This window comes from Ovis canadensis, chromosome 11 (genome assembly GCF_042477335.2).
Source record: "Ovis canadensis isolate MfBH-ARS-UI-01 breed Bighorn chromosome 11, ARS-UI_OviCan_v2, whole genome shotgun sequence".
Classification (NCBI taxonomy): domain Eukaryota; kingdom Metazoa; phylum Chordata; class Mammalia; order Artiodactyla; family Bovidae; genus Ovis; species Ovis canadensis.
Genome location: NC_091255.1, coordinates 40,527,127 through 40,544,112, shown reverse-complemented (window position 1 = coordinate 40,544,112; position 16,986 = coordinate 40,527,127). Strand labels below are relative to the sequence as shown.

At 45.8% G+C, this 16,986-nt stretch overlaps 1 protein-coding gene across 1 annotated transcript in view; it reads right to left on the bottom strand.

Moving 5' to 3' along the window:
• The window catches only part of COX10 (cytochrome c oxidase assembly factor heme A:farnesyltransferase COX10), a 109,368-nt gene that overhangs the window by 86,756 nt on the left and 5,626 nt on the right, over window positions 1-16,986 (bottom strand). Inside the window, exon 3 of the mRNA XM_069542914.1 lies at window positions 15,918-16,239. Coding sequence (XP_069399015.1) covers window positions 15,918-16,239 — 322 coding nt within the window. The remainder of the gene's footprint in view (window positions 1-15,917; window positions 16,240-16,986) is intronic.

Here is a 16,986-nt window from a genome sequence, read left to right as displayed (position 1 = left end):
TGCTGGACATGGGGCATTGCGCTGAGCAGGTTAGGCTCTATTCTGCCTTGAGGTCCTTGTACTTTTTAATTCCCTCTGCCTCTTCCCATGGCTGGATCCTCCTCATCTTCCAGGTCCTGCCTTAGAGATCATATCTTAGGGAGAACTGCCCCATCATCCCATGCGCAGGAAGCCCTCCAGGGTGACAGCACCCTTGCGCTTCCTTTCTGGTGCTTGTCACTCTCTGGCTTCTGCCTGGAATATAAGCTCCATGGAGGCAGGCGCCCTGACTGTCTGGCTAGCTTCTACTTTCAGGGATCCCACTGTGCCAGGCAACCTATCTATCTCCATATGTCAGTCGTGTCCGACTCTCTGCGACCCCATAGACTGTAGCCTACCAAGCTCCTCTGTCCATGGGATTTTCCAGGCAATAGTACTGGAGTGGATTGCCATTTCCTTCTCCAGAGGATCTTCCCGACCCAGGGATCGAACCCAGGTCTCCCGCATTGTAGACAAATGCTTTACCATCTGAGCCACCACTGTACCAGGCAAGGAAGAGTATTTACTGGGGGCTGAGGAGGCAGGGTGGCGGCTGTCACACTGCAGAACGGCAAGCTGAGGACTTTGCACTCGTCTGGTCGAGAAGCCATCTATCACTGGCTGTTTAACTGGGAGCAGTGGGCACCCTGACTTAGAACATACAGAGGGACCATCTGAGAGGCTTGACTATCAATCCACAGGGAACAAGGGCAGTGCCATGGGGAACCAGATACATAGAAGGGATGACTTTCTCAGTATATCGTCAGCAAAATCTAGAGTTACCAATATAAAGAACAAACTTAGATCAAAAAAACCAGGTCAACATTTTGTATTGTGCTTTGTAAATAGGTTTAAAAAATCAATTACCATCATGGTGGAAAAGACAGTATCATTATCAGTGAAATGTCAAACTAAAAATACTATAAGAAGAAAATTCACTCTGTTTGAAATCAAAAAGGGTATATAGTTGCACAAAACCAATGGTTTTTCTTTTTATTTGCCCCCAGAGCTTGACTGGGTGATGAGCAATAAACACAGAACATCGAATTTTTGACTAATGGGTCAACTCTTGAACTAAGAGATAGCAAGCAGTTTGCAAAAAAACTGACAGAGAGAAAAGGACAATGCTTTAGTAAGACTTAGCAATGATTAAATCTACAAAATGGAAATACTGCCTCATTTAAAAATATACAAATTGTAAATGGTAACACAGATTAAAAAATGACAGGGACCATTATTACTAGAGAGGAAAAATCTGAATTTTTGTAACACATTTCCAAAAAAAGATCAAAAGCTAATGAAGAATGTATTTTTACTTCATCAAAGCAATTAAAGAAAGAGAAAGGGAAAGAAAATTGATAAATTGTAAAATTGACCAAAGCAATATTCTCGCACAGCACTGCCATGATGGTAATTAAACTTTTCATTGATTTCCAGGGGATTCATTACGTGGAATCATTTTGCAACACCAGGATCTCATTAAAAGTGAATGTAATATAGTCTTTCATTAATAACACTGGAAATTATATTTTATTTGGTAATCTCGTATTCTGTCCCTTCACAAATAAACAGAAAATCAATGTGGCCGATGAAGCTTGACCCATCCAGTAGAGGCCCAGGAGCGCTGTCCTACAGTCCCAGGGGGGGACTCCAGAGACCTAAGGAAGAGGGACAGCCCCACTCCATGAACTCCCCGCAGCAACCCTGCCGGTGGGTGTCTACCCCACACAGACTCCGCAGGCACCTGGGGAGATGCAGGGTGAGAAGGCAGCCCCAACACCCAGCACAGCTGCAGCCCTGCCCTCTACTCTGCTCGGAACCAACACCAGGTCTGACATTAAGACTGGCGGCATCGCCTCCTCCCACTGGCCAGTATCACTGACGAGGAGCCACCAGATATGGTCTCTGGTCTGCCTGCCTCCTCTGGGAGAAGCTCTTATGTTCTCTATAATTTAAAAAAATTTTTTTTAATTTCACAGTCACAAGCAGGCACGCCCTGGCTGGCCCAGAAGAAAGCAAACCTCCTTGAAGTGGGCTCCCTGGGGGCCATGTGGTAGAGAAGCCGAGGCCGCGTCCAGGAGCACAGCAGTCCAGGGACCTCAGCCCCAGAGACACAGAGATGGACTCTGCCAACCACCGTGGGCCGGAAGTGGCCCTGCGCCCCAGGTGAGAAGCAAGGCCCCGACCCACACAGTGACTTCAGCCTGGAGGGACCCTGAGCAGGAACCGGCCAGGTCAGGCCTGGACTTCTGACCTTTAGAAACTATGAAATAATAGCTTTGTGCTATATTAACCTGCAAAGCTTGTGCTCACCTGTTCTGCAGTAAGAGAAAACAGCAATACTGTAAAGAGGGTGGCATTTGAGGAAGACGAGACTTGACACAGGACGGACTCGAGTGGAGGGAAGATGGCTTAGGGACCACGGAGAGGCCTGCAGGGCCTCAGGGACGGGACAAGGGCCTGGGAAGGGCAGCAGTGGTGCCGAGGAGGCAGAGCAAACCACCTGCAGGCACAGGCCTTCAATAGGGAATGAGCCTAAGTGGTCACAGCAAAGGAGCCAAACAATTCAGCAACTCAGAGAACAAAAGGACCGAAAAGGTCAAAGGGAGCCTGGGGTCAGCTAGCCCAATCTCTGTCCCGATGGAGGGGTGGCTTCACCAGGGGCAGCCTCCTGTGGGATGGGTCTCAGTCTCTCGGTCCCTCTGTTCCAGACCAAGTCAAGACAACTCCCTTGAAATACCTAGCTCTGGGTGTAACTCCTATCTCCGGAGTAACACTGCACAACCTTCAGTCATGCAAATGCCACCACCCCCAGGCCCAGTCTCTCCAGGCACAGCGTCCGCAGGGACCAGCCACACGGGACCTCCACGCGCCTATCCACACCGAGTGACACCTTTCAGAGACGCACGAGTTTCTGCCATAACAAGAGCACTCAGGCCAGTGCCTGGCAAGCCCTAAGGGCCTAAAAAGTGGTGCTCTTGGTAACTGTCAAAGTGTGGTTCGAGATGATCTATTTTTCCAGCCACTATGCTTAGACTTAATGTTTCAAAGCAGTGCCTTAAGGAACGTTGACAAACAACAAAACACTCCACACAAGCTCCATGCGCCCCAGTTTTATAACATCCAGGGGAGGGACCACAGCGCAGTCCTTAATAACGGTGGACTAACTATGATGATGACAAAAACAACACACATTTGGGAAGCACTCTGCAATGCCAAAGTGCTTTTACATTTATTTAAACCCCGGAAACACTGCACTTCAAAGCAGTGTGTGGATACTTCAGGGTTATGGGAAGAAAACATGAGAACTTTCATTCGTATTTCACTTTTTCTTCTAAAACACATATTTTGCATATCATAAAATGAATATAATACACTGGGATGAGAGCACATAAATTTTATTTACAACTAATAACTATACATTTTTGTTACATATGGCAGTTATATACAATAGCATAAATATTTTATAAATATACACACATGCGCTTAAAATTTTTTTACTGATAAAATACACAACCAACAAACTTTGGAGAGGCCTGCTCTAAAGTAAGCAGCAAGGCAAGCACTGGTGGGTAGCATGTTCAATTTTATACGTGGAGATCCAGGAGCCAGCCAAGGGCAGTGAACTCAACCGGCAGCCTGACCAAGGGTCATGTGAGTTACACACGACATATGGCTCTCTGCTATACGGGTTATACTGTAACAAGTCCTGGAAAGAAAGACATTTTCAGAATAAAATTCCATTGAAGGAAGGGAAGACCAGCTGTGCTCAGCTGGTTGGTTGTGTCCAACACTTTGTGACCCCATGGACTGTAGCCCACCAGGCTCCTCTGTCCACGGGATTCTCCAGGCAATACTGGAGTGGGTTGCTATTCTCTTCTCCAGGGGATCTTCCCTACCCAGGGATCGAACCTGCTTCTCCTGCACTGGCAGGCAGGTTCTTTACCACTGAGCCACCTGAGCAAAAACATACACATACACACCACCCAGCTGATCACATCACCACCAGCAGGCCAGCTGTGCTTTCAGGACATCCTTGCACACGAGCCATGATGCTCCTGCAGCAGAGATCCTAAGGGGAACAGCCACAAGTCCCCGAGCAGGGAGCCCACACCGAGGGGAGAAGTTCCCCTCGCTCCACCCACTGGCCACATGCCCCTGCTCCTGCACCTAGGGGGCTCCATCCCTGCAGAGGGTGGCTCCGCAGGTCCTGGCGCCCCAGCTCCAGCTCATGGTCTGCTTCCAGAGCAGCAAGCAACTGCTGAAAGGTTTTCCCTTTTCCAGTACACAAGAGGTTTTCTTGAAGCAGTGGCTTAATCAAGAATGATTGTTTTTTTTTGGATAAAGGCTCAATACTTTGAGAACTGCTGGTCTCTGAGTACAAGCATAATGAAAGTGCTCATGCTCCTTCTGAGATCATCCATTAAAAAGAACTTTATCTCTTTTCTGAGATCATCCGTTAAAAATAACTCTAAAGATGATATTAAAAAATTGGTCATCTACATCCTGCTTCATCTCTCTCTTTTACTGCCTCGCTGTTTTTCAGCCCTGGCCCCAAAAAGAATTAGAGTGAAAAACAAAACTCCAATAAATCAATTCAGATAATGATCAACTCTGATAAAAGATTTGCTTGAAAGATGGAAACCGCTGACTAAATGAGAGTTTGAGATTCTCTATAGATTTCAAATTATCCTTGTGATCTATTATATCTCATTATCCTTGAGAGCAGGGACTATGCAATATTATAAACCAAATCCTATAGACCTGAGGTGTATTTTCTTTAAATCTCTTTTATGTACAAAGCAGCCAGAGAACAGTTAATGAATTTGTGTGTGGCTTTGTTCACCGGTGGCTCCAAGCAATGGAATGTTTTCGTTAACGGATCTCAGAGTTCAAAACTATACAACTTAATTAAAAGGCGGGAATTAGGTATTTTCTGATTTTCAAACGAACATGTATTTTTTACTTGATAGCTGTACTTATGACTTCTCCCTCTCTTTTCGTTTCTGTTAACACCATGAGCTTCAAATGGCTCAATTTCTAATTTAAGTGAGTCTCGTAGGCTTCACAGCTTGGCTGCATTCCGTGAACCTTCTGACAATTCTGTTACCCACACATGTATGGAGGAAGGTGGTAATTCTTATGCTTATTGTTTCGTTCAGATGAAAAGTCAATTGATGAGAGACAGGGTACTTTTTTCCTCAGCTACATTAGACACAATCAATCAGAGAGTAACTGACTACAAACCGTGACCACGTCGGGCTAAAAGATAAAGACTTCTAATGGAGATTTTTAATAACACAGCTGCAAAACTAGGAACTTGCAGGGCCTTCCAGTTTTCCTCTTTATTTTTTTCATACTCGGTGACCAGAGGTGGTGGTCTTAAAAATCCAGGACCAAATTGAAACTCCTAACTTCAAATTTACTGAGCATCACTATTACAAAAATAAAGCACTCAGTTCAGTCCCCAGGAAGCACTTGGTTTGCATCCACGGCATTCAGAGAAGGAAATGAAATAGCCATCAGGTCTGTAGAAAAAAACACATCCAGAAAAGCTGTTTGCATCTAAGTTAATTAGGCAACACTGAGTGAGACCCTAAGACTGTTCTTTCAATCACAGTTTTTCCTTGAACTATCGAAGCTTTTCTACTTTTTCATCCTATTTTTAGTTTTCCTTTTCAACAAAAAAAATTTCTTCTCAGTATACTCAATAACCAACACTTTATGATCTTTGTAATTAACTAAAAAAAGTTTCCGTAAAACTGATGCTTATTAAGCATTTAAGAAGTAAAAACAGTCCTTTTGAAAAATCAGTTTGGCAAGAGGAAGCTATTAGTTGAGCAGTTTTTACTAAAATAATGAAGATTTTTCTCAGTTTCATATCAATGGCAACAGGTGAGGGTGACATGGTGAAAAGCAGACAGAAATACGAAACACAGTGGCCCAAGGTCACCTGTTGCAGGTACAATACTTTACAGCTGCCACTGAATATTCATCGGAAGGACTGATGCTGAAGCTGAAGCTCCAATACTTTGGCCACCTGAAGCGAAGAGCCGACTCATTGGAAAAGACCCGGATGCTGGGAAAGATTGAGGGCAGGAGGAGAAGGGGGCGACAAGAGGATGAGATGGTTAGATGGCATCACCAACTCAGTGGACATGAATTTGAGCTACCTCTGGGAGACGGTGGAGGACACAGGAGCCTGGTGTGCCATGGTCCATGGGGTCACAGAGAATTGGACACAACTTAGTGACTGAACAACAAAATATTCAGCTATTACATCACAGGAAAATGATTGTTTGTACTTAAAAGCTAAGCTGTTTTAAATTCTACAAATTTTTGCAAGAGAGTTCATTACAGCTTTTTTCCCCCATAAGCTTCTATTTTTTGAGTATCTATTATGTACAGGGCAGGAGTGAGGCCCTGGGAATGCCACAAGCCAAGGAGATGGATGTGGTCCCTGCCTCGTGGTGACCACAGGCTGGTGGAGATTCAGACAAGCCAACAGGCACAACAACACAGCGTGAAAGTAGGTCAGAGGGTGAAGTCACTGACGCTGCAGCAGGTAAGGGCTCCCGACCTAGACACCTGCTCAAACTGAGGTCAAACGTGAAGATGAAGGATGAGGAGGAGCTGGCCTGGGAATGGGGAGGAGGGGTAGGTATGAGTGCTAGAGGCAGAAGAAACAGTGACAGGGCCACGGTGTAAGGGAGCACCAGACAGCCTGCCCACCTCCTCTGAAGAGAGTACCACCCATGTTAATACAGATCAAAAAACATGCCTTGTGTTTTAACAGAACACTGCTCTGTTAGCACTCCTCTTTTCATTCTTAACCTCCAAATTTACCATCCCCTGCTTAAGATATAAAAAGAGTAATGCTACTGTGCAAAAACCTTTTAGCACTTAAAGAGATAGCCCGGTAGCAGCCTTTTAAATTCACTTCGCTAAGTTTCTCATTCCTTAACCTTAGCAAGTGAGATGCTACCGTACTTCACTCTGAACTAGAAACTAGGCCCTCGAGGACACCCCAGAATGATAATCAGGCATCTGCAGGGCTGGGGAGCCATCTATCAGGCCCCTCCAGAGATGTGGCTAATACAGCCGCCAGGGAGCGGGGAGGCCTGACTGTGTGCAGAACCTGAGAGAACGCCCCGGATGCACGGTGATGCGGCTGGTTGCTCATAGGAAATGGGGCAGGGAGAAGAGACAGGCAGACAGAAGAAAAGGCAATGACCTGTGAGAATCCAGATAAACCAAGAGTTCCCACTTGATGAAAACCAAAGCTCGATTTTTGTTTGAAATGGGGAGCAAGGTTTGCTGAGCATGAAGCCGAGGTGGTGGAGAGAGTGTTGAGTGAGTTCTTCGGATAATAGTTTCTCAGAGTAGGTTCTGGGGACCCTGCCAACCAGGGCCCTTCGTTAAAATACAGATTCCTACGCCCCCACCCCAGACCTAGTGTGAAAGAGTTCATGGAGATGAGGCACAGAAATCTGCATTTTAATAAGCACTCCAAGTTACTCGGACCACACCTGGCGATTCAGAACCATTAAAGGGAGTGGAGTTCTCCAGGTGGATAATGGAATCTGGGGCAAAGAAGACAACTTAACAGGATGACAGGCCCTCAGTGACTTCTAAGTATAACAAAGGAGCGGAAGAGGGGCCGCCTGGCTCGCTTCTTTGTTCTGCTGAAGTTTCGCCAGCAACCTGAACTATTCAGTGTAGCCTTGGGCCAGCTGATCTTCCTCCACAGCACAGTCCACCGGGGACAATTCCCCAGCACACAGGAGGAGTCTCAGACATGTACCTGATGATCAAGACGGCAGGGGAAGACTGCCGACAGACAGCCGCACACCCATAACCACCCCTGGGAAAGTATATGTCGCGGCGGCAAAGCAGCTTTATTTAAACACGCTGCACAGGAAGCGCATGTGTTGTGTGGTCCCACAGCAGATAAAGAGGTGTGGTTCTACTGTCTTTGAAAACCGGGGGGTGGAAAGCAGGGCAGCCCGCATCCTCTTCCTGGGAGGGGACATGCTGCATAAAAAGACAGCCTTGTGGGCACTGTGAGGACATCGGGAAGCTGGCTACACACAGCACTGACCAGGCTGGACTTAGATGCTCTGGTGTTTTTTTAAATGACAGAGGTATTCTTTACCCCGTCCCTTTTAGCTGGAGAAGCCACGCTTGCTGTACAGCCCTGGCCAATGAAATGTAAGGAGATATTCCTATCAAAACCTTCCCCTCCCAAGTAAAAAGCCTGTCCCAGCTTGCTCGATCTTAATTCCTGGACCAGGGACTGAACCCGCACCCTTGGCAGTGAAAGCACAGAATCCTAGCCATTGGGCCACCAGCGAATTCCCTAAAAAGGCCAAGTCTTGTTAAGGAGGTTTCTGCCTTTCCACATCATCCCCTTTCTTCATTCTTTCTGCTGGAATACAACATGATGATGGGGGAGTGGCAGCCACCTTGTGGTCTTGAGGACAAAAGCCAGAAGCTAATGAGAACAGAGCAATGAGCAGGGGCCAACTATGTTAACAAAATCCCTGAGCACTAGCTCTCGACTCCTAATCTCAGACTCCTTGATACGAGAGAGTTTATAAACCCTTCATCTGCTTAAGTCACTGTTCTTCAAGTTTTCAGTTACATGCAGCTGAGTCCATTCTCAACTCATAGCTTTTTCTCCTTCTCTTCATAAAAGTTGTCAATGCATTTTTGAGAATGATTATCATCCTCATGAAATTTAGCTCTACATTCCTCTAGCATCTACCACCCATCTCATACTTAAAATCAATCCAATTAATCTTGGGTTCTTTCTCTGGTAGCTCAGCTGGGAAAGAATTAATCTCAAACTGTATTTAAAGCAGTGACATCATCAGAAGACAGAATAGCCCAGATAAAAATAGTTTTCATCTAACTTGGAACACTGGCTGAAGCATCTACATGGCCCACTCCCACCAGAAACCAACTGAAATGATGGAATAAAATGAAAATTAGAGAAAAACCTACATCAGCAATAAATTAGGTAAAGAGTGGATACTAAAACCCTCAAGAAATGTTTGTTAAATACAGTGCAGATGAGATGAAACTGAAGACAGATGCTGAGGGATGACTTGTGCCTTTCACTATTTGAGTAGCAGAAAATTACCAAGTGGTGAGAAAATGGATGTGTGTGTGTGCTGAGTTGCTTCAGGTGTGTCCGACTCCTTGTGACCCTATGGGCTGTAGGCCAGCGGGCTCCTCTGTCCATGGGATTCCGCAGGCAAGGACACTGGAGTGGGTTGCTGTGCCCTTTGCCAGGGATCTTCCCAACCCAGGGGTTGAACCCGAGTCTCTTATGCCTCCTGCACTGACAGGGGGGTTCTCTACCACTAATGCTGCCTGGGAGGGGAATAAAGGCTATCTGAGGGGACGCTGTCTTTCTGGCTGCTGTGGAGGGTGAGGAGTGAGGAGCAGAGGCCAGGGTGAACCGTGCTGTCCTGGACCCACTTTATGCAACAGCAGGACTGTGCTGGGGCAGCTGCGCCACCTGGAAAGGAGAGAGAAGGGACCGGAGCAGAGAGGATGCAGAGCCTTCCTTGACGTCATTCTCACCAAGTCGAGCTGGAGATGATGCGGAGGACCTCAACCCGACGGGCAGGCCCCACCCACATGGCCCTCCACAGCGGGTATGCCTGGTAGGGGCGCTGGAGAAAACGCTGAGCACAGACACCCTGTGTACTGAGAGTGGAGGCAGACCATGAGAGAAACCAGACTTGGGGAGCAGGGCGCTGGCACGGTGGTTTCAAAACCACACTGGAAAAACCTCTTTAGAGTAGAAGTTCCCTTGCTGGTAGCTCCCTCTGCATCTCCTTCAGGCCACAGGAATGTTTTACCAGTAACAGACTGACAGTCTCCGTCCTTGAGCTGAAAACGCAAAAGAGGCACCCAGGGATGCCACGTCACACAGGGAGGGGTGTTCTCGTGCGCTTTTGTATCTTCACAAAACACCACTTGTTAAAAGAAAAGGCCACCAAAAACAGTGGCACAAAAAGATATTCACAGAATTTGGTTTTTTTTTTTAACTGTAGAAATTATTTACATCATGATCTTATTTTTGTTTAAAAAGCAAAAGTATTTGAATGGCATGTATGGAAAAACATTCTGTGTGTGCGTGTTAGTTGTTCAATTGTATCCGACTCTCTGCGACCCCATGGACTGTAGCCCGCCAGGTTCCTCTGTCCATGGGATTGACTCTCCAGGCAAGAATACTGGAGTGGGTAGCCATTCCCTTCTCCAGGAGATCTTTCTGACCCAGGGATCAAACCCAGGTCTCCTGAGTCACCAGGGAAGTCTCAGAAAAACATTCTAGAATACCCCAAAATCATCAAAACAGGTATCACTTGGATGATTATATTTAGAATTACAAGGAGAGTCCCATCCTTCCCATTTTGGCTTCTCTGTATTTTCTATTTGTTCTAAAAGTAAAACTCAGTAATGAAAATACTGCTTTAACATTTATCAAGCATACAAATATTAAGGTAATTATTTCAAAATATATATTAAAATTTAAGAAACTATAACAATATTTATAGGTAAATGTGAAAAATGTTTTATGCAGTATCTGAGCGTTAATAATTACAGTACGTTGACCTCTTTAAGCAACCTAAAATAAAACTGCATCCTTTATTCTTGGGGTTTTTGTGTTTTTTTTTTTTCCTTTTAATAAAAAGCAGCATTCTAGGTTCTGGAGAAAGAAGTCCAGAAACTGGCAGGCTGCAGTTCACATCAGTTCTGTCAACAGCCTAATCTATTGGCTTCAACAAACAAACTATTTTAGTGTTCTGGTCTCAGGAAAAAAACGTGCTGCAGCTTTTCAGCACAGACATTATTCAGGAAAAAATTTCTGCTTTTTATTGACCCATATTAAGTGTTAACTTGGTTGAGTCACCAAAGTGTCTTATGATCCTAATCCAAATAAAATTTCTTCACCCCAGTGTGGTCCTTGCAACAAACTCCAAAAACATATTGTAAATAGCTCGGCTGGCAAGAGAAACTCAAGGGAGACACACTATAACTTCTTTATAAACTCAGTCTTACTTCCTTTCATAGAAAAAAAACAAATCTTTAAACAGCATTAGCTCCTGCAGACTTTGGCCCAGATCCTGGTATAAATGAAAGAGCCCCATCCTGCTGCAACTCTGCTGTCCTACAAACGAATAGGACACATGGTCACTCTGTGGCTCTTCCTTAGTCTACAGCTTATTATCCTTGGTGTGTTACAGCTATACACGAAGGAGGCGAAGGAAGAAAGACAAGTTCTATCAAAGTGATCGCTGCCTCCCAGGTATTTCTGCCTTGGCGATCATGAGCTATAAATGAATTGCCCAAGATGTAAAGAGTCCAAAAGAAACCAATTGATAAACACCAGGGATTTTCTTAAAAAAAAAAAAAAAATCCTGCAGACTCCAAGACATGTATGAATTCAAGTCATAAAATAAATAGGGAGGCAAGAGGTCAAATAAGAGAGTTGGGGTCACTCGAAGGGTGTTGCCTCTTTAAATGGAATAAGCAGAAGGAAATGGCTTGAATTCAATTAGCTCATCCAGAAACCGGGGGCAGGGAATATATAAAATGATACGAGAGACGTTCACTGCCGGGACTTTTCCATCTGTGGCTGCAGGGGAGGCTGCTCCCCGACCCACGTGTGCATCTCGCCCGTGCACACCTCTCCTGTGTGGTCCAGACCTCCCCCCCAACCCCCTGCCCGCAGCTGCTCCCATGCCAGTCGTGGCCAGGGTTGCTCAGGCTCTCACGGGAAGGAGGGGGCGAGCCACCCACGCCTGCCAGACCACGAGGGTCCGGGCCGGCCCTCTGCCAGCGTGGCGCCTCCCTCACTTTCTCGAAGGGTGGCCCAGGAACACCTGCATGCGATCATCTGCACCCGTGCCAAGGTGCAGAGCTCTGGGTCCCGTCCTGGGGCTCCAGGATCTGATCCCTGGGGTTGGTGTCCAGGAAGCGCCATGGGAATACACCCATGTGCCATGCGTGCATCTCAGCAGACTGATGAGTCAACACACACTCTACATATAGCACAACCGCCGCTAAAAGAGCGATTTAGTCATGGCTGGAGATTTCAGACCATGTTTTAAGGATGAAGCCCTACTTGGATACACAACACTCTAAAGGTACCGAACAGAAAAAGCAATACAACAGCTTACACGAAAGGAAGGAGGATGCTCCCCGCTAACCCCCCAAATTGATCCTAAACCAACTATTACCCTTTCCCATAAACCCTTAAAGAACTAAGCATTATGAAAACAAACTTTAAGACATCATTCTAAATTAAACATTTAAAAGTACCTCATTTGAGACTCTAAGAAGAAGAAACACTGATAATTAGTTCCTGATTTAGCAGCCTGTCAATGCTGACTTCCTAACTGCCAGATAAAACAACTCCATGGCCAGGCTTCTTAGGAGACCTCTAGCATTTAAGTGTTGATCACTTCCTTTATGGGCCCTTTCCGTGATGAAGCCCTCTCCTGTTTCCCTTCCTCTGACCACATATTCCCTTGCAGGCCCCATTACACATTCTGCCCAGTTCTTAAAAGCAGACTGGCCCCAAAGTCTTGTCCTTGGCTTTCTGCTCTGGCCACTTTACACCTGACCTGCTCACCACCATGGCTTCAAGTCAACCCCATACTCTTCCAGCCCAGGGGTCCCGTCCTTCACGGCTATCGCTCCCTGGGCAACTCCAATTCTGTGTGTCCAGTACAGCCCTCCCCTCATACCTGGTTCTCCTCCCTTCAGTATTGCCATTCTTAAGTCTCAACACAATCATTCATCCAGTCTTCCAAGCAGAGGGCTGGAAGTTCTCCAAAGGCAGGGCAGCAAACTCAAGGGCCTGCAAGTTACATCACCCAGGTGATGAATTTTTTATTCAAGAAACGAGTGTATAGGTTTTAACATGGTCGCTTCTATGCAGTTTCCAGACGTCATTCTATTTAACACTCAGTACACCCCTAGGAAGTAAGTTATCATTACTAATCCCACTTTACAGATGGGTAAACTGAGGCACAGACGTATGGAACTTGCTCAAGGTCATTGAACTAGTAAGAGCAATGACTTGAGAGCAGGGACTCTGGCCCAGAGGTCACTACACTAACTTTCCAGGCCATGACTTTTCTGAGGCAATGACTCAAGTCTGCCGAGGTAGTGTGCCATGAGCACAGAACCAACAGCTGTGGCTATGTTCCAATAAAACTTTATTACAAAAAGAGGCAAGCCTCGCTCAACAGTGCTATCACCAGTTTTCTAATCACCCCTACACCTTACAGTGAAACACCTTCGACATGGTCCCCAAACCTTAAAGAACACAGTAAAAATATAGAAGTGCCTGAAGAAAACATAGTGAGGCTTCTATAACCTCAGGGTGGCGGAAATATTTCTAAGCATTAAAAGAACTAGTAAGACTTAATACATGAAAGTTAGAAATTCCAATGGGGCAAAATAAAATGGAACAAAACATCACCAAGTAAACATCATAAACAGAAAAAGCAAAATGTGACAGAAATATGTTCATGCATATGATGGATGAAATGCTGATGCTCTTTATTGACTGTCAAGAGCAGGCCAGAGCAGGACTAAGGGAAAACCCTTGAAAGGATTCTGACTGGATATGGGGGCAGACCTGTCTCCAAGGAGGCGGGAGGACTGAGCACAGTGGGGAGGACAGACACACCCAGCTGCTAGGACAGAGGTGGGAATGGGGGACGGGAAAGGGAAAAAGTCTGTTTCTGGGGAGGAGCTTAATCATTCCAGGTTACCATGTTCCTTTAAACTCGGGCAGAGTCCAGGCAGGAGGCACCATGAAGGGAAGGTACTCTTGAGTGGGTTATGAGTAGATGAGAAAAGGAAAGTCAGTATGGCAGGAAGATGGGACAGAGAGGGTAGTTAGGACCAAATGCCTCAGGAGTTCTGGGCCTCAGCTCGCAGAGAGGGGGTGCAGAACCTCGCAGGGCTAACAAAGGAGGTGAGACTGGAGATGACGCTCTCAACAGAGAGCAAAGAATTAAGACTGACTCCAGGGTTTCCTGTCTGGGGGAAGTGAAGAATGCTGGTATTACTGACAGAATACCAGAATACAGCCCGGCAGGATGGAGATACTGCAGTGCACACAGAGAAAGATGTCCCGCTGCTGGGGGAACTCGCTTCCGACACCTGCAGACAGAGCAGTCTCATCTTGGAGGTGACATCCTTACGATCGTATCTGGGGTCATTCTTAACATGTCAACACATGATTCGCACACTGCTTGTGTAAGTGACACAAGATAACTTCTGCAGGAATGGGATGACTGCTCAGCCATCATGAGACACACAGATAGCACCTGTGATCAGGCTCACTGTTAGTTACCCTGTGCAAGTCTTACTTGATTCCTCAGCTCGTTTGTCAAATTCCTGTGTCTGTCTGTCATCCCCCCAAAAGATTTAAAGCGAGTTTGGTGGCTGAGGAAAGAACTCATCTCCTTACCTCCTTCTACCCTGAATTTCAAGCTCAACTCTTGAAAAACAAACAAACAACCACTACTTTTTCCCTGATTCTCTCTACTCTGAAAATGCTCTGTCTCATCTGTTCCTTTCCCAATTCTGCCTCAGTAATATTACTGACCACTTTCTGTCTTTGAAGAATATGTAGTGTTACTATATTATCCACCCATTCCCCACCTATATTCTTCACCTTATTCTCATCCAAGGGCTTCTCTGGTGGCTCTGGCGGTGAAGAATCACCTGCAATGCAGGAGACGCAGGTTTGATCCCTGGATCAGGAAGATCCTCTGGAGAAGGGAAATGGCAACCCACTCCAGTATTCCTGCCTGGGAAACGCTATGGACAGAGGAGCCTGGTGAGCTGTAGTCCATGGGGTCGCAAAGAGTCAGAGACGACAGCAACTGAACCACCACCATTCTTATCCAAGAAGGAAAGGGGAGACCAGGCCTTCTGTCTACAGGGTGGGCCAGAACATGCCTTCTAATAGGATTAGCACAGAATAAGCCATTTTGAGGCTAAGCTATGAGATGAGGTGACAATAAAGCTCGGCCAGACTCCCAGGGGGGCTGTAACAACTGAACGACATGACTCATGGGTTAATACCCAAGCAGATACAATAAAATTTGGTGCAGTCTGCTAGACTTCAGCAAAAACATCTGGTACCAAACCTCTTTGCAGAGAAGCAATCTACATCCCTGGGTACGTGGGACAATCCCAGAGGCCCTATGAGAAGCAACCACAGCAGTGAGCTGAGGGCCCCAGCGCCTGTGGGTTCACGGCCCATCAAGCCCAGCAATGTGGCCCTTCTTGGTTTCAGAACTGAATCAGGATGCATTCTCTTACTGCGTCTTTACAGGACGGAAGGTGTAAACACACAAAAGACAAGGAAACAAGCAGGACAGACATTCCGTTTAACTGCAAATGAAAGAGAGACTCTTTCTAGTACGTTTTGTTGTTGTTTAGTCTCTCAGTTGTGTCTGACTTTTTGCGACCCCATGAACTGCAGCCCACCAGGCTCCTCTGTCCACAGGAATTCTCCAGGCAAGAATGCTGGGAGTGGGTTGCCATTCCCTTCTCCAGGGGATCCACTGCATCCAGGGACTGAACCCAGGTTTCCTGCACTGGCAGGCATATTCTCTACCACTGAGCCACCAAGGAAGCCCACAACATGTTCAGGGTAATACTATTTACAATTCTGCATAAACAAAACCAAAAGTTTGATTTCAAATCCCAGTTAAGTTGAAGAGAGGAAAAATACTAAAAGAGGACCTGCAGTTTAAAATATTCCTTTGGGGCAGTAATAAATTTAGTAGTTTGTTTAACTAAAAGAATAGTTTCGAGTAAGACTGACGAGACCAAAAAAAATTCCAAAGTACCTGTGAGTTTGATTTTGGACAGCCGGGCCAGAATTCCTGGCAAATCATCTGCACGGAGCTTCATCTCTTTCCACTGCTTCTCTTCTTTCGTCTCTTTCCCCAGAGCTATGGAGCCCTCAGTTACTGAGGTGGGTTCTAGTTCTATCAATGCTTTTTCACTTGGCTTTCTGGACAGAGACAGGCTGGAGGGTACAAGAGGTCTCATCTCGCATATTTCGGCTTTGGCCTCATCCAAAGAAGTTTTTGCAAGGAAAGGAGATTCTGCTGGTTCTGGCTTTGGTTTTATTTGCTGCTTGAGGCTTCTGTTTAGTTGTGTGACATACTGAATTGAAAAAAAAAAAAAAGGTACACATAACTTAGGAAACTGCGGCCCAAAATGCTCTTAAGTGGTTGTTCAGTAACACTTTACATCAGTCCGACTTCTACAGTACTTAAAAGATTTTCCTGCACCTCTATAAATATTCCCTGAAATAACTCCTATTAGAGTGTGTTACATGGAGGTCACTCGACTAAGATATGGAGAAGACAATTAACTGGTTTTCAGATTCTATGACTTAGAAAAAATCCTAGGGGTTTAAGTTCCCAGAAAGAAAGATAAATTGATTTCTTATTCATCTCCCCCAGGATTTCCCCTGACATAAGACTCAGAAGTTGCAGGTTTAACATTCCAAATACAGTGCAAAAGTTTTCTAGACTCAAGAGCCCAAGTCAACCTGCTGACTTTCCTTGTTGCCCAGCCAGCAGTGCAGAGAGGCTCCAAGGGGACCACAACCCAGGGCTCAGTACCATCAGGGCAGTGGGTGTGTGGAGAGAATTGGGCTGAAGACTCAGACAACCTCTGTTACTTACTAGCAAAAAGGGGTAACTGTGGCTAACATCCATGAGGCACTTTACAGTTTTAAACAACATATATCCTTAGAGTTTATAGGGGACATATCTCATTCAGTCTTCTCAAAAATTGTGAAAGAAGACAGATTGTTACCAGTATCTCTTAATTTTCAAATGAGGAAACCAAGGCTTGGAAAACAATTTGACAGAGCCAAGAATATAAAACTAGTTAGTTACAGAT